The sequence below is a fragment of the Castor canadensis genome, chromosome 4, assembly GCF_047511655.1.
Source record: "Castor canadensis chromosome 4, mCasCan1.hap1v2, whole genome shotgun sequence".
NCBI lineage: Eukaryota > Metazoa > Chordata > Mammalia > Rodentia > Castoridae > Castor > Castor canadensis.
Window position 1 is genome coordinate 176,688,367 of NC_133389.1, and position 20,161 is coordinate 176,708,527.

The 20,161-nt window shown below is 38.0% G+C and overlaps 1 protein-coding gene across 14 annotated transcripts in view; it reads left to right on the forward strand.

Moving 5' to 3' along the window:
- Positions 1-358: 358 nt before the first annotated feature.
- The window catches only part of Sp100 (SP100 nuclear antigen), an 82,534-nt gene continuing 62,731 nt past the window's right edge, over positions 359-20,161 (forward strand). For 4 of the 14 annotated variants that reach the window (XM_074071981.1, XM_074071983.1, XM_074071986.1 and 1 more), the window contains exons 1-2: positions 922-1,092; positions 19,470-19,620. In XM_074071981.1, coding sequence (XP_073928082.1) covers positions 959-1,092; positions 19,470-19,620 — 285 coding nt within the window. In that variant the 5' untranslated portion in view covers positions 922-958. Of the gene's footprint in view, positions 531-914; positions 1,093-19,469; positions 19,621-20,161 lie in introns of those variants that run through there. The other 10 variants (XM_074071972.1, XM_074071980.1, XM_074071973.1 and 7 more) reach the window with 6 other exon arrangements.

Genomic DNA, 20,161 nt, shown 5'->3' on the forward strand with positions numbered 1-20,161 from the left:
GGCCCATCCACTGAATTGAGAGATGGGTAGTGTCTGGCTTTCCCTCCAACTCCCCATCCTCACCTGTCAAGAGAAGGCAGCTCATCCCTACTCCATGCAAACTCTGAAGCCCTCTTAGAAGCGGAAGCCACTGAGAATAGTTTTGGTTTGAATGGGTTCTTTTTTTTTTTTTCCCTGTCTTTATACAAGCCAGAGCTCTGCCTGTCCCAGGTGTTCTACCTGCCTAGGCCTCTTTATCCCTACGGCCACATGTCAGGAATGCTGAAAGTCCCCTGGAGCTGAAGTAGGGGAGGGACAATATCTTTGTGGCAGCACATTAGAGAGATTAAATAAATACTTTCACTTCTGTTTTCCCCGTTGGGGTGGAGCCTTCTCCAGTGAGAGTCCACAGCAGGCCAGCTTCCTGCTTTGGCCCCAGCAGCCACTTTGGACACAGGCGGGGAGACTGAGGGATCAGAAGCCACCCTCCCATTCCCGGGCAGGGCCAGGGGCTGGAAGATGTCAGGTGAGGGCAGCGATCTTGGCTCCAGGTAGGTCTTTCTCTCCTTTCTTAATTTTAGCTCTGACAATATTGCTGTTTGGGTTTAGCTGGTGTTTAAAGCCTTACCCAAGTTAGTCTGGCTTCCTGAGAACAAGCTCAGCTCTCTGATAAACAAGAGAAGGCAGAGAGGACATAGGGTTTTAAACTTGAGCAGGACAGTTGTTGGTGTGAGTCCAACTTGTCATGGAGCACATGACTTTCTTGTTTTGCAACTACTCCTCAGTTGTTCGGGACTCTGGACACAGCAGTTTGTGGACTCTGGACATAACGGACTTTGTGTTGTGGGTTTGTTACTTCCTCGTGACCTCTGAATGGTCCGTCTGCCTCTCTCCACCTCCCATAGGTTGGGTCAAAGAAAGGAATTTAGTAATAGAAGCTTCAGGGAAGCATCTGGATTCTTTCCAACCATGGGGTACTATGGCTGCCTGCCTGTCCAGGATAGCCTCAGTGGGCTCTGGGCTGTCCCCACAGTTAGCCTGGGGTCTCAACTTGTTCTCCATGGATCCTGATCAAAGAAAGAGAAAGGAAAGAGAAGCCCTGGACTGCAAAAGGCTAGTGCAGGCTAAGTGACTTTATTTTCCTTTTAGTTTTCTGTGCTGGGGTGAATGATGACTCTGAAAAATGACAGAAATTCTATCTTTTCTCCAATACTGGGAATTCAGAGATGTTATTCAGAAAAATGTGCTATTTTTATTTTTTAATAAAAAAGAAAATATATTATGCAATCTTGTTCATAAAATTTCAAACACTATAGAAGTATATAAAGGAAAAAACTCCCCTTCACCACTCACCTGCCCCTTGCACTTTCTAATCCTGTTTTGGGAAGAGTCTTGGGCTCACTTGTCCCTTCTTTTTCTATGCATTTATATATACATATATAACTTGTTTTCATAAATTCACAATCTGTGTGCTCATTGTGTAATAAGTGGGATATTGCTGTTTTGCATTGTTACTTATTTTAAAAGTAGCAACCTTAGAGAGCTTTTCATGCTAATACATGTACATTGACTTTGTTCTTTTTTAACCGCTGCATGCTGTTCCACAGGATTGATAAATTAACCGTAATTTTTTAATCAGTCTCCCTTTCCATGAGCATTTAGGTTATTTCAATTGTTTACTTTTACCAGCAATCTGTCATAACAATGATTACATACTTCCTTTTAGTATTTTGCATGTGTGCAAGTATTTGTCATATGTCAAAACCCAAAAAGTAGAATTACCAAGGCAAAGGGTATTAGTAAATACTTGTTGATAGACTTTGCCAAATTGCTTCTATAAAAGGCTGAATCAATGTATTCTCCTACCAGAGCAAATGAGACGAGCCATCTCCCCACATTCGGCCAAATTTTGCAAAGGTATAAAAAGGGGTGCGCCTTGTTTTAATTTGCATTTTCCTGATTAAGTAGGAAGTTGATCATTTTTTCTCTCTTGCTAGCTGTTAAATTCTTTTCTCCTATTGCTGGTTTATTTTTTGCCAATGTTATCCACATGTTTGTTGTTTCTTTCATGACATGGGAGACTTTGCTAACTATCCTGGAAAAGCATAACTTGAACTTGGTGTATGGTGGCTTTTGTCTTGTTAAAACTTAAATGTTAAAGTAGAGACCTATTATGGTATTGATCTTATAAGACACATGTGATGGACCCCATGAGCACTGCTTGCTTTCTTCTGTGGGGCTGGAGATTGAACCCAGGGCCTTGTGAATCCTAGGCAAGCACACCACCACTGAGCCAAATCCCCAGTTCGTAGCTGTCAGTTTGTAACCACACTTCTTGTGTTCTGTGAAGCTGCAGTTTCTTGTCGAATATCTATGAAAACATTTCCTTTTTAAGTTTTTAGGCAAAACTACTCTTCCACTGGAGCCACTTTCACCTCCCCAGCTTTCTCCCCCCCCAACACCCTGATGCTTTTCTCTTTCTGATTTTTTTCTTCATGTCCATCATGGTGGCCTCCAACTTTTCCTCCATGACAATTATTTAAATTTTAGCAAATTTGTTTCTTGTAATTTCTAATTTTTTTTTTTAAAACGATGGTGTTCAACTTTTGAGAGAGGATCTTACTTTATTCTCACAGCCCTGCAAGCTCCACCCTAGGCTGCGTCTTATCCTTCTTCAGGATCCCATGCAGTTTAGGTTTTGGAGTAGTGCTAAGTGCTGGGGATATTCTCCTCATTTTTCTTGAGTCACCCTTCCAGATCTGCATGAAGGGCCTGCAGCAGTTCATCACCCGTGTCACTTACACCTGAGCCACTGCAGTTCACCCCAGACTTGCCACTGCCTGGAAGTAATCTGGGTGACGTTTGTTTTTTTCACATTTCCTGTCTTATCAGAGACTACAGCTTGGAGGTTCTCTTTCCATTCTTGTTAATCTTTCTGCAGCCCTGTTGATGGATCACCAAGTGGCCCGACAGACATGGTGGGTTTCTGTGTTTTCTGTTATTTGTCATTGGCTCAAAATGGCCTCTCCGATGCCAGTACCACAGTCATACTATATGAAGTGCTGTCACGATGTGTCACAAAGTGAAGGTAGCGTTTTTGGAAAGGATTTGTGTTGGTTATTTCCAGGGGCCTTGGCACACCAGTTCAGAATGCTTGAAAACAAATTCATGGCTGAGATAAACTGGAGGAACCCACGTGATTCCCAGGCAAGGCCTATCCCTTTCTCTTTTCTCATTGTGAAGATGGATTGTGTGATCACTCTGAGGAGGTGGGGTTGGACACCCATGGACCCTCTGCCTTGTGTGGCCTCTGGATTTTATTTCTGCCCTTCTCACCCTCAAGGTTGTCAAACTTGAGATTCTGGCTCTGATATCAGCAAATGCCCTCAAGTCAAAAGCGGCTGCTGTGCTGTGTACATCTCGGGTTTTTCCCTTTGCTTTTACCTGGTAAATCCTTGTGTATTTTCATCTCTTCAAGGTTTAATGGCACTTATACAAGGCTTTTTCCAACTGTGTAAGTTATTTTCAACAATGAAGGGAGACTGAGGTTGCTTGAGCCCTGCCACACAACACAGTGTTATGGTCATGAGTAATTGATGGAGGTCATTTTTCAAAGTTTGTGGCTCAAAGATTTTTTTAGCAATTTATGAAATTTTTTTCTGACTGCATCTAAGATTTTTTTCTAACTTGTTTACTGCATTGCATCTAGATTCATGTTGTTTTATTTTTATTTATCACATTTGGAGTTTTCAGAGTTTCTTGAGTTTATGAAGTTATGTCACTTATCCATTTTGGAAAAGTCTCCATCATTATTTTTTCAAATATTCCTTCTTCCCTTCCTGCTATTTCCTCCCCTCTTCCTGGGACAGAAGGCATATTATCTTCATCCTTCAGACTGTGTCTCAAAGTCTTTTCTGGGTATTTTCTGTTTTAAATTTTCCATTTGGACATTTTTCTACTGATCTGTCTTCTAGTTTGCTGCTTCATTCATGTCTGAGTATGCTGTGTAAGGTCACAGAAAGGTGGCAGACAGGACCACTTCTGGGCATGCTCAGTTCAGTATTTTGAGTTTTAGCTGAAACCAAAGGAAAGAACAACTTTGAAGGTGTGCTGACAGCCTCTTAAAGGGGAAGCAGCCCCCACCCTCACTGCCTCCCCATAAGGACAGGAGTTTGGCTCCCAAAGGTGGCTGACGTACTTAGCAGCTAACTTTCTCATTCCATGCTTTATTTATTTTATTTCTTTATTTCACTTTCATACTTGAATGAGAATTTAGATGTGGCTAGAATTAAGGTTCAAAATGATTCCTCATTAAAAACCGGGATATTTTCTTCATTGTCTTTCTGTATTCAGTGTCCCCTGTGAAAATTCCACTTCAGTCAGGTTTCTTTCCTTTGCAGCAAAGTTGCTTTCACTTTCTGCAACCTTTATCGTTTGTTTTCAATGCTTGGTGTTCTATAACATAAGTAGGTGTGTGCTCTTGGCAGGCTTTTTTGTAACTCAGGTAGAACTGTGTTTATTTACTTTGGGGGTATGTAAGTTTTTCAGTTAAAATTATATCTAAAATTTAAGAACACATTTGTCATACAGAAACCATCTAAACATGTGAACCTCATAAAATACTTCAGGAGCAGAGGACATGGTGTAAATTGCTTGAATTTAAAAGCTACTGAAAGTTAAAATACCTAGTTGGGCTCACACTTTTCTTTTTTTCACCTTTATTGGGTTTGCAGTCACAATGTGGTGGTTTGATATGCACGTCTATTATGAAATGTTTGCAGAATCAAGTCAACATACCCATCAGCTTAGGTAGTTACCAGTTCAGCTGTGTGTTAAGAATAGTGATTTAACATTTTAGAAAATTTCAATTTTAGCTTTAACTGCAGTCTCTGTGCTTGCACACCCCCAGAGCTCACTCATGTTACACCTGAAACTGTGGAGCCTTTCACCAGCATTTCCCCATTTCCCACGCCCAACTCTTGGTAACCACCATTCTATTCTTTCCTTCTACGAATTTGATTTTTTTCAGATTCCACATATAAGTGACATTACACAGTATTTGTCTTTTTCTGTCTGACTTATTTCACTGAGTGTAATGCCCTCAGAGTTCATTCAGACTTTGCAAATGGAAGGGTTTTCTCTTTTTTCAAGGCTGAGTAATAGTCCATTGTGTAAGTGCATATATATATTATATATATCATATATGAATATACATTTCTTTATATACATACATATGTATGCATACATAGTGCACATATATACATCCATTTTCTTTTCTATTTTGGGGTACTGAGATTTTTAATTCAGGGCCTTGCACTTGTTAGGTGGGTGCTGTACCTCTTGAACCACACACCTAGCCCTTTTCTGCTTTTTTTGAGTTACTTTTCAGGTAGGGTGTGGTTTTTGCCTGACGCCAGACTGTGCCCCTCTTCCCTATGGCCTCTCATGTAGCTGAGATGACAGGTGTGCATCGCCCATTCAGTTTATTTGTTGGGATGAGGTCTCATTAACTTTTTCCCTAGACTGGCCTCAAACTGCACTCCTCCAAATCTCTACCTCCCGAGTCACTGGAATTACAGGTGTGCACCACCACACATGACCTATACAAGGTTGTTTCCTTTCTATGTTGTCACTACTGTGAATAAAGCTGCCATTAACATGTAGAGAGTGTAACTATCTCTTTGACATATAAATTTCATTTCTTTTGGATAAGTATATAGATATGGGAATGCTGGACCATATAGTAGTTTTATTTTTAATTTTTTGAAGAGCCTCCATGTTATTTCCCATAATGGCTGAACTAATTTACATCCCACTAGACGTGGACAAGGGTTCCCTCTTCTCCATGTTCTTGCTGACACTACTTTTCTTTTTTCACAATAGCCGTTCTAGCAGGTGTGAGCTGCTCTTTCCCTGCAGTTGTGATTTAATGACTGGTATTGGTGCCATTTTTCCTATAGGTATTGCCCATTTGTATGTCTACTTTGGAAAAATGTCTATTCAGCATTTTTTGTATTTTTAATGCAATTATTTGGGGCTTTGCCACTTGCGTTCTTATATATTTTGAATATTAGCACTTTATCATATATACATTTAGCAATAATTTCTCACATTCTGTAGGCTGCATTTTCTTGATTATTTGCTCTGCTATATAGAAGCTTTTAGTTTGATGTAATCTCAATAGGGTTTTGTTTTTGTTGTTTCTTTTTGTTTGTTTGTTTCTTTCTTTTGTTGATTATATTTTTGGTGTCACATCCAAAAATAACATTGTCAAAAAAAATGTTAAGGAGCTTTAGGTGTTACATTTATGACAAGTCGATTTTGAATATTTGTTTGTGAGCAGTTTAAGATAAAAGTCCAATTTCATCTTCTGCATGCGAATATCCAGTTTTCCCAGCACCATTTATGGGGTTTGTTTCTAAGCTCACAGTTCTGCTTCACTGGTCCATGTGTCTATTTTATGCCAGCAACATACTTTTTGAGTTACTGTAACTTTGTAATATAGTTTAAGATCTGGGATTGTGATGCCTTTAGCTTTGGCCTTCTTTCTCAAGGAGAACAACTGCCTATTTGCAATCTTTTGTGTTTCCATACAAACATTAGAATTATTTTTTCTATTTATAGAAAATGTAATTGGAGTTCTGATCGGTGTTGCATTGAAACTGAAGATCACTTTGGGTTGTCTGAACATTTTAGTAATATTAATTCTTTCAACCCATGAACACAGGACCTCTCTTGTGTGTGTTGTTTTCAATTCCTTGCACCAGTATCTTAAATGTTTCAGTATAAATCTTTCACTTGTTGGTTTAGGTTAGTATTGAGAATTTCATTGCTTTTGTAAATGGGATTATTTTCTTAATTTTCTTCCAAATAGTTCATTGTTGCCATATAAAAATGGAATTGATTTTTGTGTCCTGTAACTTTAGTGAATTCTTTAATTAGTTTAACAGTCTTTGGGTGAAATCTTCAGGATTTTCTATGAAGATTGTGTTATCTGCAAACAGTTTTACTCCTTCCTTTCTGGTTTGCATGGTTTTTTTTTTTTCTTGTCTAATTCCTCTGACCAGAGCAGCCAGGACTGTAGTAGTGAGCAGTGTGTTCTTGTTCCTGATCTTAAAGAAAAGTTTTCAGCACTTTGATCCTGAGTGTGATGTTAGCAATTTGCCATATACTGAGGTACACTTCTAATATACTCAATTGTGGGAGATTTCTAGCATTAAAGAATGTTGGACTTTGTCAAATGCCTTTTCTTCATCTGTTGGGAAGATACGATTTGTGTCCTTCATTCTGTTGGTGGGAGTATCACATTTATTGATTTGCACATGTAGAAGCATCCTTCCATCCTGAGATAAATCCTCCTTTATAATGTCGAGTGGTTCTTTTGGGGTACTGTTGAATTTCGCTTGCTAGAATTTGTTGAGAATTTTGCATCCAGGTTTGTCAGAGATTTTTACCTGAAATTTTCTGTTCCTGAAGGGTTCCTATCTGGACTTGGTATCAGAGTATCGCTGGCCTTATCAGGAAGTGTGCTTTCCCATCCAATTTCCCTCCAGTTTGAGAAGATTGGGGTTGATTTCTTATTTAAATGTTTGTGAGAATTCACTAGTGAAACCTTCTGCTTCTGGACTTTTTTTTAAATAGGAGTTTTGGGTTTTTTGTTGTTGTTTTGGGGTGGCTGGAGTTTGAACTCTGGGCTTCACACTTGCTTCATGCTTGCTAGGCACATGCCCTGCCACTTGAGTCACTCTATCAGCCCTGTTTATGTTGGGTATTTTTGAGATAGGGTCTCTTCAGCTATTTGCCCCAGGCTGGCTTTGAACCATGTTCCTCCTGATCTCTGCCTCCTGAGGAGCTAGGATTATAGGCATGAGGCACAGATGCCTGGTCATGAGAGAGTTTTAATCATAGATTTAATCTTGTACTTTTATCAGTCCATTCAGATTTTCTATTTCTTTATTATTCACATATGGTAGGTTGTATGTTTCTAAGAATTTCCCATTTCTTCTAGTTTACCCTTTTGTGTTTTTTTGGCACAGTCTCTTACAATTCCTGGCATATCTGTTGGATCAGTTGTAATAACTCCTTTATCACTGAAACTTTATTTGAATTGTCTCTTGTCTTTGTTAGTCTAGCTCAAAGTTTGTCAGTTGCTTTTTACCTTTTAAAAGAATCAACTCTGAGTATTACTGACATTTTCTATTTCTCTTTCATTCATTTCTGGTCTAATCTTTGGGTTTTTTTTCATTCTGTTAAATTTGGGCTTAGTTTGTTCTTTTTTTCTAGGTCTTTGAGGTATAAAGTTAAGCTGTTAATTTGATGTCTTTCTTTTTTCCTCAATGAAGGTGTTTATAGCTATAAATGTTTATCTCAGAGCTGCTTTTACCACTTATCATAAGTTCAAATATGTTGTGTTTCCATTTTCATTGATCTCAAGATAGTTTTCGAGCCATGTGTGGTAGTACACACCTTTAGTCCCAGGTACTCAGCAGGCGGAGGTGGAGGGTTGATCACTGTGCCCATGAGTTCAAGACTAGCTTGGACATATAGTGAGACCCAATCTTTCAAAACAAATTTTAAATCTCTCTTTGGAAATTTCTTTTTAATTTCAATTTGGTTTCTTGTTTGGTCTTCCTGCAAAATTCTTTGTCTATAAGTTTTGATAGTTTTATTATAGTGATTCTTGGAGTAGACCTTTTGGGTTCAATCTGTTTTGGGACCTTTTGATCTCTTGAGTCTCAATGTCCATTTTCTCCCCAACTTTCGGGACTTTTCAGCTTTATTATGTATTATTTATTTTGTTTAATTTTAAGTTGAAAAATAATAATTATATCTTTCTAAGTTACACTGTGATGCTATGATATATGTACACATTTTGAGGTTATTGTTTCTTTATATAGAGACAATCTGTTCTTTTCTCTCTCTCTTCTCCTTCTGGATTTCTCACAATGTATATACTGTTTCACTTGATGGTGTGGTGTCAGTCCCATAGGCTTTGTTTAGTCATTTTCATTATTTTTTTCTTTTTCTACTCTGACTGGTTAATTTTTCAGGTGACCTGTTTTCAAGTTCACTTATTCTTTCTTTTATGTGTTTGAGTCCGCTGCTGAAGCTCTTTATTGAATTTTTCATTTCAGTCATTTTATTCTTCAGCTCTAGAACTTCTGTTTTTTTATGGTTTTCTATTACTTTATTGAAATTCTCATTTTGTTCATAAATTGATTTCTTTCTGTGCTTCCTCATAGAGGAGTACTACTAATTCTTTGCTAGTGAGTTAATACATCTCCACTTCTTTACAGTCAATTATTGGAACTTACTAGTGTCATTTTTTCTGACCATTTATGATCCTTGTTCATTCTCCTTTCATTAATGTCTGCATATTTGAGAAAGCTGTAGTCCCTTCTAGCTGTTCCAGGTTTGCTTTGGCAAGAGAGATCTTTACCAGTCAGTCCAGCTTGGGGTTCTGGATGGGTCAGCTGGTAGCATCCACAGGAAGCTATTAGGGCCTCTATTTTGTCAGAGTCACTGCCCATGCTCTGGGGTTTGTTGGAGCTGCTGACTGGTCTCTACAAGTTAGCCTGTGGTCAGGAAAGACCATGCACAAAGCCTCTGGATATGCGCTGCTCTTGGGAAAGGCCACAGGCTGAGCTCTGTGATCAAGCAAGGTTCCAGCCTATGCTCCATACTGGGGTGGGGGCCACTGACTGGGGGGGGCTGTCTGCTAGGCTCCAAGGTCAGTTGGGATTACTCTCAGGATCCAAATTGGTGATTGATGCAGGCTGAACTCTTCAGTCAGGTGGTGTTACTCTCTGAGCTTCCTGGCCAGACAGTGCCATTGGCTTTGCCCACAGTTGGGCAGGGTCACTGACTGGGCTCTGTGATTGGGTGAGGTCACTGGCTAGGCTCTGTGATTGGGTGGGGCTGCAGGCGGTACTTCTCAATTGGGCAGTACAGTTTGCTGATTTCCCTGCCCAGTTGTGACTGCAGGCTGTGCTCAGCATTCAGGAGGGATGTAGGCTTGGCTCAGGTGGGACCATTGGCTGTGTCCCACATTTAGGAGGGGTTTCTGTGTTTGTTTCCTGACCATGCAGGTTTTAGATTAGGCTCTGAAGATGGATAAGTTCACAATTTGTATTCCTTAGTCATAGCGACCAGAGACTATTCTCTGTAGTTAGGGTCATTAGCTTAATTGCTGTCTCATCAGTGACAGTCTAGGTCCTGAGTTTAGACAGTGCCACTGTTTGAGGTCTCTGGTCTGTCAGGGTCAGAGGCTGTGCTCCATAATTAGGCACATTACCAGAGTGGCTCCCTGGCCAGATAAGGCCATTGACTGGGCTCTGAGGCTAGATGGGGTTCTTACTGGGCTGTTCAGTTGGGGGCAACCAGGAGCTGTGCTCAGCCTGTCCTTGGAAGTAGGCTGGGCTCTGTGACTTGGCTGTAGACTAGCAACCCAAGCCAGGCAGAACTGCTGAGCACACTCCCAGGCTAGATGGAGTCAAGAACTTGGTTCTGCAGGTAGACAGAGCTGCTGGCCAGACCCTCTGGTAGGGTGCCACTGATGGCAAGAGCCAAGTGCTATCACCAAGGTGCCATCCCTGCCCCCTTCATTGTTTTTAGCTTACCCCAGTTGTCCGCCTGATGATTTCCCCAGTGTTTCCCATGGGCTCCCAAAAAAGGACCCAGAGGCCTGGGGAAACTGGCTGTCCTACTTACATTCTGTTTTTCCCACTGAAGAATCCTTAGGCCAAGGGGTACTGTCTTGGTGAGGCCTGTGCCTGCCTGATTGAAGGGCAGCATGGTGAAAATGAAACTGCTCCTGTTACCCTTCTAATGTGGCTTTTTGTGGGGGAGGGAGCAAGAGTATGGTTAAACCTCATCCTCCAGTTCTTCTCTGTAGATAGATGCTAGTTGGTCATTCTGTCAGGGGGAGTTAAGGCAGAGATCCCCTGTTTTACCATTTTGCCAATTCATGAGAATTGGCCTTTTTAATCTAAGGTTCTAGCTTCTTCTGGATAGCTTTTTTCTTTTTTTATTTGACTTCCTTTCTATTCTCTCTTGGAATTCCTGCTCACAGACTTGAAACATCTGATTCTGCATATATCTTCATTTTTTCACATTTCGCAGAGGAGAAACCCTCTGCATTCCAGACAATGTGACCAGCTTATACTTCAGTGGAGCCTGGTCAGATATTAGCACACCCACCTTTATTTTTAACAGCTTTAGTGAGGTATAATTTACACACTATAAAGTTCACCTGTGTGTAATTCAATGGTTTTTAGTAAATTTCAGAGTTGTGCAACCATCACCACAATCTAAGTTTAGAATATTTCTTTACCCCCCTCCCCACCAAAAAATCTCTTCATGGCTATTTACAGCTGAGTCTTGTTCCTAGACCCCAGCCCCAGGAAACCACTAATGGATCTGCCTATAGAGATTTCCTCTCTCTGGACATTTCATATAAGTGGAATTGGATGTTATGCGGTCTTCTGCTTCTGGCTTCTTTCAGTGGACAAAATGTTTTTGCTGTGCATCTGCGTTATAGAATGTATTAGTATTTTGATCCTTTTTATTGCTGAATACTATTTTATTGTAAGGATCTCGGTTTTATTTATCCATTCGCCAGTTGAAGGACATTTGGATTGTTTCCACTTTCTATCAGTAATGCTGCCATGAATATCTGCATACAAGTCTTTGTGGGTGTACCTTTTCATCCATAGGGGGATATCTAGGAGTGGAATTGTTGGATCTTACATTATGTTTAACTTTTTAAACATTATTTTACAATGTTTTCAAAGAATAATTTTACAATCCCAGCAGTAATACATAAGTGTCACAGTCTCACCACTTGTTATTTTCTGTGGGGTGCCACTGATACATAGTATCACAGTGAGTGCGGTCATTCCAATGTCTGTGCATTGTTATCTCCTTGTGGTTTTAATTTGCTTTTTTCTCTAATGCTAATGTTGAGTGTCTTTTCACATTTGAATTCCCTTTGGAGAAATCATTATTCAAATCATTTCCCCATTTTTAAATTGTGTTGTTTGTGTTCTTATTGAATTATAAGAATTCCTTGCATATGAGTGGCTAATATTTTCTCTCAGACTATGACTAGTCTTTTGTTTTCTTTCTTCTTCTTCTTGGAGGTACTGGGGTTTGAAAGAGCCTTGTGCTTGCTAGGCAGGTGCTCTACCAGTTGAGCTAAGCCTCTCCCCTTTTTTGCTTTTTGGATAAGGTCTTGAGTTTTTGGCCAGCCAGGCTGGACCTTGATCCTCCTGTTGACACCTCCTAAGTAGCTGGTATGACAGGCAAGAGCCACCATGCCCAATTTTTATTGGTTGAGATAGGGTCTGTGGACATTTGCCTGGGCTGGCCTGAAACCATGATCCTTCTGAGCTATGCCTCCCGAGTAACTAGGATTATAGATGTGAGCCACTGTGCTGGCCTCTTTTCATTTTCTTAATGTCTTTGAAGCACAAAAGATTTCCATTTTGTTGATGTAAAATTTATTCTTTTCACAGATCATTATTTTTGGTGTTGTAGTAAATTTTACATCTAGTCCAAAGTCACAAGGATTCTCTCTCTCTCTCTCTCTCTCTCTCTCTCTCTCTCTCTCTCAGTACTTGGGTTTGAACTCACAGCTTCATACTTGCTAGACATGCACTCTATCACTTAAGCCACACCCCCAGCCCTCTTCTATATTTTCTTCTAAAAACTTTTTCATCTCTGCTCTTCCACAAGAACAGCTACATAACTTGTGGGTCTCAGTAAAAATGAAAAAGGACAGTTGTCCACAACTTATTTTTCAAAATACTGAAAGCAATGCATGAAGTCAAACACAGAGTCTTGTGTGACTGCATAGGATACATGTGAATTGGCTCTCCTCTTACATTTGAGTCTATGATCCATTTTGAGTTGATTTACATATGTGGTGTGAGGTAAGGGTCCAAATTAATTTTTTTACATGCAGATATCCAATTGTCCTAACATGATTTGTTGAAAAGACTGTATTTTCCTCATTGAATTGCCATAGCGATTCCTTGACAATCAATTCATTGCAAATATAAGGATTTATTTCTGCACTCTCAATTCTGTACCACGGGTCTTTATCTTTATGCCAATACTAAAACTATCTTGCTTCATATAGCTTCACAACAAGCTTTAAAATCAGAAAGTCTGAGTCCTCCAACTTTGTTCTTCTTTTTCAATATTGTTTTAGTTACTGTGGTCCTTTGCATTTCAACATCAATTTTTCAACTTCAAAATCTTGAAGAGAATTTCATAGGAATTGCATTAAATCTATTAGTTAATTTGGAGAGAATTTTCATCTTAAAATACTGAATCTTTTGGTTCATGAGCATGAATATCTCTATTTTTATTTAGGTCATTGATTTCTGCCACCAATGTTTTATAGTTTTCAGCATATAGGTCTTATATTCTGTTTGCTAAATTTATTTGTAAATATTTTACACTTTCACCTATATTTATTTTTAGATTGGAAATCTTGATTTTTAAATTCTAAGTTATGATTTTGATCTTAAATATCCCCCAAAGGCTCATTTGTTGAAGGCTTCATCTTTAGCCAGTGGCTATTGGAAGCTTTAAGACATGGAGCTTAGTGGAAGGAAGTTAGATGATTTAGGATGGGACCTTGAAGGGGATATTGGGCCCCTGCCCCATCCTCCCCATCTCCTCTGCTTCCCAGATGCCAAGAAGTGAGTGGTTTTGCTCTACTACACATTTCCCATCATGACTGGCTGCCTCACCACTGGCCCCAAAGCAATGGGTTCAAGCAACTATAGGCTGAACCCATGAGGCAAAATAAGTCTACCTCATAAGTTGATCATCTCAGGTTGTTTATAGAAACAATACCATCTCCTAAACTGTGGCAGTATTAAATATACTTACCATAAAGTCTTGTTCTGTTTGCTCTAATATTTTTTTATTACTCCTATGTAGTAAAATAAAGATCTCAAGGAACCTAGATGGAATCCTGACACTGGTCACTAAGCCTTGTTAATAGTCTTCAGTGCAACATTCATCCCAAATCTTGTACACAAATAAAAGAATGTATTAATCTACTTTATTTTAAAATGAGATATTATATTAATTTAAACTTGATGTATTAATCCAACAATAGGACAGTGACCTCCCATCCAAAGGACTACAAATAAATAACTATGTAATATTTAAGCAATATATTTTCCAAGATGTACTCATCCTTTCACCTGAGTGGACAATCTGGTTGTTTTCCAATTTTGGAGTCAGTGCTATTGTTTGCTACTAAAAACAATGCTTCAATAAATATTTTTGTGTTTTGGGTATCTAGTCAACAAATACTGGGTGACTTCTATGTATCAAGTACTTAAGTAAAATCAATGTACACAGAAATCCCTGCCCTATGGCATACACATATGCCAGAGAGAAGTGTGGCCAGAGAGAAGTGAGCAGGGCAGAGGAGAGAAGGTGGGTCATTCCTGACTCTCTGAATAACAGTATAATGATTTTGGCTTTTACTCTGGGAAAAATGAGGAGCCATTGGAAATTCTGCAGCTCTTATTTCTGTAAGATGTGTATCATTGTTTATATTTCTAAAGGATAGGTTCCAACAGTGGGACTGCTGGGTCAATCTGTAGCATATCTTAAAATTTCATAGACCTTGCCAAATCTTTTCTGAAAAGGTTGTAGTAATTCATGCCCATACCAGCAATGAATGACTATTTTCTCGAATCTTCTCCCACACTGCATAGTGCAACTAATGATGTGTACTTTCCAAACTAATGGATTTGTCATTGAGGTCATAATACTTATGTATTTATGTTTATCAGATATTTTAATTTTCTCATCTCTCTGTTCAGATACTTTTCCTTTAGGTGGCCATTTTTGTTAACTGAAGTCCACATTAGTCCTTTGTTATATGTGTTGAAAACATTTATCTACACTGTCTTTTAATGTCTTTATTGTTTTCTAAACATCAAATTCACTAAGTGCAATCATCCTCAAGCTATTTTCTTTCCATATTTGTCTTGTCTGACTTAGGTATTTGTTCTGTCATAAAAAATCTTTTTTTCTAGTTCATAAGGATTTAATTAGATGTCTAATGTTTTCATAAATGTAATCTTAGGACACACTGATGTTGCTCATCATTTCAGTATGTATGCAGATTACTTCATTCTCATACCCTACTGCATTAGCTAAAACTTTAAAATGCATAAACCAATGATATGGCAAGCCTCTATCCTCTTTGTTGTTTAAGTGACTTTACATTTTAATGTTTAATATTTAATATTTGCCAATATGGCAGGCTTTAGACTAAGTTATTTTCTAGTTCATATAAAGTTTTTGTTTAAAAATAGCTCCTAGGGCTTATCAAATTTTCTTTCAAATCATTTATGGAATTTATTATATACTCTTCTCCTCTTACTTGTTGACTTAATGTCACAGCCTGAGATTTTCCGAGGTCAAACCATCTTTGCTTACTTATCCTTATTGTCATTGCTTTTTTCTTATTTCTCTTAATCAGATACAAGCTGTAAGTTTAATTTTGTCTTGACCCAGCAAAGTGTTTTGTGTTATAAAATCTCTAAGTAACTAATTTAGTATGTATGACTTTCACTGGTTATAACTTACTGAGACTTTTTTGTGGTCAAGGGTATGATCAGTATTGACATATATTTCAAAGACATTGGGAAACAAATTATGTGTTGTGTTTTGTTTTTGTGGGTACCAGAGTTTGAATCAGGACCTCATGTTTTCTAAGCAGATGCTTTATTATTTTAGCCATGTCCCTAGCCTTTTTTTGCTTTAGCTTGTTTGGTTTTTTTTAGATAGGGTTTTGCATTTTTGCTTGGATCCAGCCTCAGACTTCTATGTTTCTATTCCTCACATATAGTTGAAATTACAGAAGTGAACCACTATGTCCACTTACTTGTTGAGATAGGATCTTGCTAACTTTTTGCTTGGGCTGGAGTCAAACCATGATCCTCCTGATCTCTGCCTTCACAGTAGCTGGGGATTACAGGCATAAGCCACTGTGCCCAGCCTTTGTTTTAAAATCACATGATTAAATAAAAAATCATTCTTACTAATTTACCCAGAACATGTACATTTTATCCATTTTTTGCATATGTGAAGAGTCAAATTAGAAGCAAGTTGCTTTCCAATGTCCATAAAAAATTGGTTTCATTACTTATATATTAAAATTTTGCCTTGATGTTGATACAAACAGCTTCGCTTTTTATTTTGCTCACAATTACATGCCACAACTTGCCTATCTTTCTTCTTAACAAATTTTGTTTCACTCTACCTTGGTTATGTCTTCCATCGGATTCTATGCCTTTCAACATCATCAATTTTCACTTGTATTTAGTGTTATAAATATTTTTTCCTACTGTTGTTTTCTGTTTTATCTTTTATAACTCCTTATTATTACCTCTCCAAAAATGAAAACTTTTGCTTTTTACTTTTGTTTTTCAGTGTTTCATAATGTTTTATAAGGTCTGGTTTTACTGAATCAATGGTTCAAATTCAACTTTCAAACTCAACCTTTAATCTAGTTCTACAACTGTTGCAGTTGAATTTGAAAACATTTTGTTCAAGTTATCCATTGAAATAAACCATTTAACTCAAATTTCCTTTTACCAATCAACTCAACATTATAAATTGTTTATACAATTTGGAGTTTCATTCAAATAGCTGTTGTTTGGAATTTTTTCCTGTGTTCTTCAATACTTCTGTTTCTTTTGCAGTAACTTTTTTCTCTCTTTTTTTGTTATTTTCTTTTTGTTATTCTTTCTAATGCTGGAGAATTTCCTCACATGTCTATTGATCTGTGGCTATCTGTTTCTATTTAAAAGGAGGCTATAGAAATCAATCAATGTGATTTACCACATTAAAATAAGGAAGGAAAAGCATATCAATGCCTCAATTGATGCACTTGATAAAATTCAACATCAGTTCATGATAAAAATGTCAACAAACTAGGAACAGTTAGGGACTTCCTCAGATTGACTTATGCTCCACACATATAGACATGTGCTGTTCAATGATGGGGATTCATCCTGAAAAATGTGCCATTGGGCTATTTCAGTGTCATGTGGGAAAACCAGAATGTACTATACTTACACAAACGAAGACAACTACAGTTCACCAGGTGATATAGTGTTATGAGACCACCATTATACATTCAGTCCATCACTGACTGAAACAACGTAGTATGTGACTACACATCTGTGCTTGTGTGTATTTGTGTGTGTGAAAGAAAGAGGGAGAGAGAGAAAAAATGAAATATCATACTTAATGGTAATATCTAGTGCTTTTTCTCTGAGACTGGAAGGTGAGGAAGCCCAGTCTCACCACTTGTATACTGTATTTCAATTCCTAACTAGTACAGTAAGATAAGAAAATAAAAGTTGTTGTGAAAAAGTGAAATAGTCTTTATTTGCTGGTGACATGATTCTTTTCTCCTTCCTTCCTTTCTTCCTTCCTTCCTACCTTTCTTTTCTTTCTTTTAGCAGGTCTCACTGTGTAGCCAAGCTAGACTTGAACTTGTGATTCTCCTGCCTCAGTCTCTTAAGTGCTGGGACTATAGACATGAACCACTATGCCCACCTTGACATGATTATTTTCCATATGACCCAAAGTAAATGGGGGTGTGACTCAAGTGGTAGAGCACCTGCCTAGCAAGTGCAAGGTCTTGAGTTCAAACCCCAGTACTACCAAAAACAAAACAAAATAACACCCAAAGTAAATCTATAAATATTTTAGTAGAAATAATACATGATGGTTCTATAAATGGTTAATGTTTTTCAAAAAATTCTATCTCCCTACAATAGTAACAAGCAATTTTAAATTTAATACCATTCAAAGTAACATCAAAAAGATAAGACTAACTAGGAGTAAGTTTAATGAAAGATGTGCATGACTGCTATACTGAAAACTAAATAATGCTAGTCAAAATTAAAGAAAAATAAATGGAGAAAGATTTACAATGCTAAGCATTTTGGAAGCTCAGTGTTAAGATGCAACAACGTGGGTGATGAGAAAAAGAAGGTAAAGCAACAGCATACGTACATAATGCATTTTTCTATGTATATGAAATCCCAAACAGAGAAGAATAGCATATGGTGATTGAAATGACAGCAGTGTTTGCTCCTGAGAGGCTGCTGGTTCACGTGGTAGGTGCGTGGTTCGTGGGTCATTTCTCAAACAACACATCCATTTTTACCTCATGTCTCCCTCACCATCTCCTCTGCCTCTCTGGGGCTCCCAGGGGCACATTGGCTTCTTTCCTGACCCCTGGAAACACCCTCCCCCTACCACAGCAATTAGCACTCCTCTAACCACTTTTTCTCTCACAGATTTTGGTTAAAACTCTCTCATTTTTTCTTCATCCTCTGCCACTTACTTTACCATCTAATTCCTTGATTATCATTTAAGTATCATATTTGTAAATAAAAATGATGAATGCTTCTCTTCAATCTAAAATCTTTAACCAGAGACTTTTTAAAAAACAGAAATTCAAGGGCTGGAGGTGTGGCTCAAGTGGTAGAGCTCCTCCCTTACAAGCAGAAAGCCCCAAGTTGAAACCCCAGTACCCCCCAAAAAGATATTTTTTAAAAAGCACAAATTCAAAAAACAACAGTGTTCCATTATTATTTCTTGTCATATGTTGGATACTGAGAAATGTTCACAGCTCCCTCTGGTTTGGCAAAGAAAGTGTATGGGTTTTCCTAACATTTAGAAATACAGAGTTGTTGATTGCAACACTAACATTAGAAGAATAAAGTCATCAAGTATGAATCAGAATTGCAGGCTCAGATTTAAATAGCTCTCACAGGAAACTAGCAATTTCTGAGATTCAGATGCTTAAAAAGATTCACTCTACACAATGATGGCACAGACAGGTTCGTATTACAGGAAGCAGAAGTGGAAGAGAGACTTGACATTGTTGGGAATTCCTATTTACACATTGTCCTATAGTCTTTATTATTAACCAGATCATATATTTATTAATTAATTTAATAATACAGAGTGGTATTTCCCCCTTGACAGCTAGAGGTAAGACAGGTAAGACATCTTGTGTTTGTCTTTCTGAGATTTTTCTCTTAGTTGTTAATGAAGATACATTTTCAATGTTGGATTTCATTTTTATTCCTCTGTGCCTCACCTGCTTATGCTACCTCAGTTTTGTAGGAATTTGGTTTTTTTAATTAAACTATTCTAGATATGTTTAGGTGAAGGTATCTGTGCAATGGCTTCATTCAGGACAGACTGGACTTTTTAAGTCCTATATATAAATCTTTCATAGCCTTCATGTTTTTTTCTGCTATGTCTTTGCTCATTGCTTCAGTTCCATTTACTTAGGTAACTCTATTCAGGACCACCTGATTTGTATATGGTGGTTCTTCATAGCTTATCCTTCAGATAAAATCTTATAGCTTCCATGGCATCTCACAATCTTGATGGCCATTTTTCATGGTATCCTTTCTCTCTAGCATGTCCACAGAAGACCAGAACACAGAAGAGGCTATATTATTCCATCATTTCAAAAGACATAAAGTGGAGATTTCCAAGGCAATAAAAAAGCCATTTCCTTTCCTTGAGGGTCTCCGTGACCGTGACCTGATCACCAATAAGATGTATGAAGTAAGTGAAGTTTATTACATAATTAACTTATGCTTTAATATCTTGGAGCCAAACTTCAGAGGACAACTAGATGACTGATGAGTTTCTGGTAAAGTGGTGCCTTTTACGTATTTCTGTAAGTGCTTCTGCAAGGTAGAAAGGGAGAAGAGAAGCAGAGGTCACTGGAGTTGGTCCAGCTTCTAACTGTGGAAAGGGTGTCCCACAGAACCTTCTGGAATCAAGGAGAATAGCACCAAATAAGCAAGATAGAGGGTATTTCCTACAGGTATGAATGTCTTGTGTATTTCATACAATATAACTCATACAATTTAACATAAACTAAACTAAAAATAAGCCAAAAATTTGAAAAATTTTTAATGAGCTGATGAATTATTTTATTGAGCTGACTTATTGAAACAGTAATTAGCACAGCATTTTATTTCAATTAATATGAATTCTAAAAACCTAAATCTGATACCGTTCAAACCCACAGGGTATCCTGTCAGGACAAAATTGAGAGTAGATGCTTGACATTCTTTCTGTGACATCTTCCAGTTTTCTT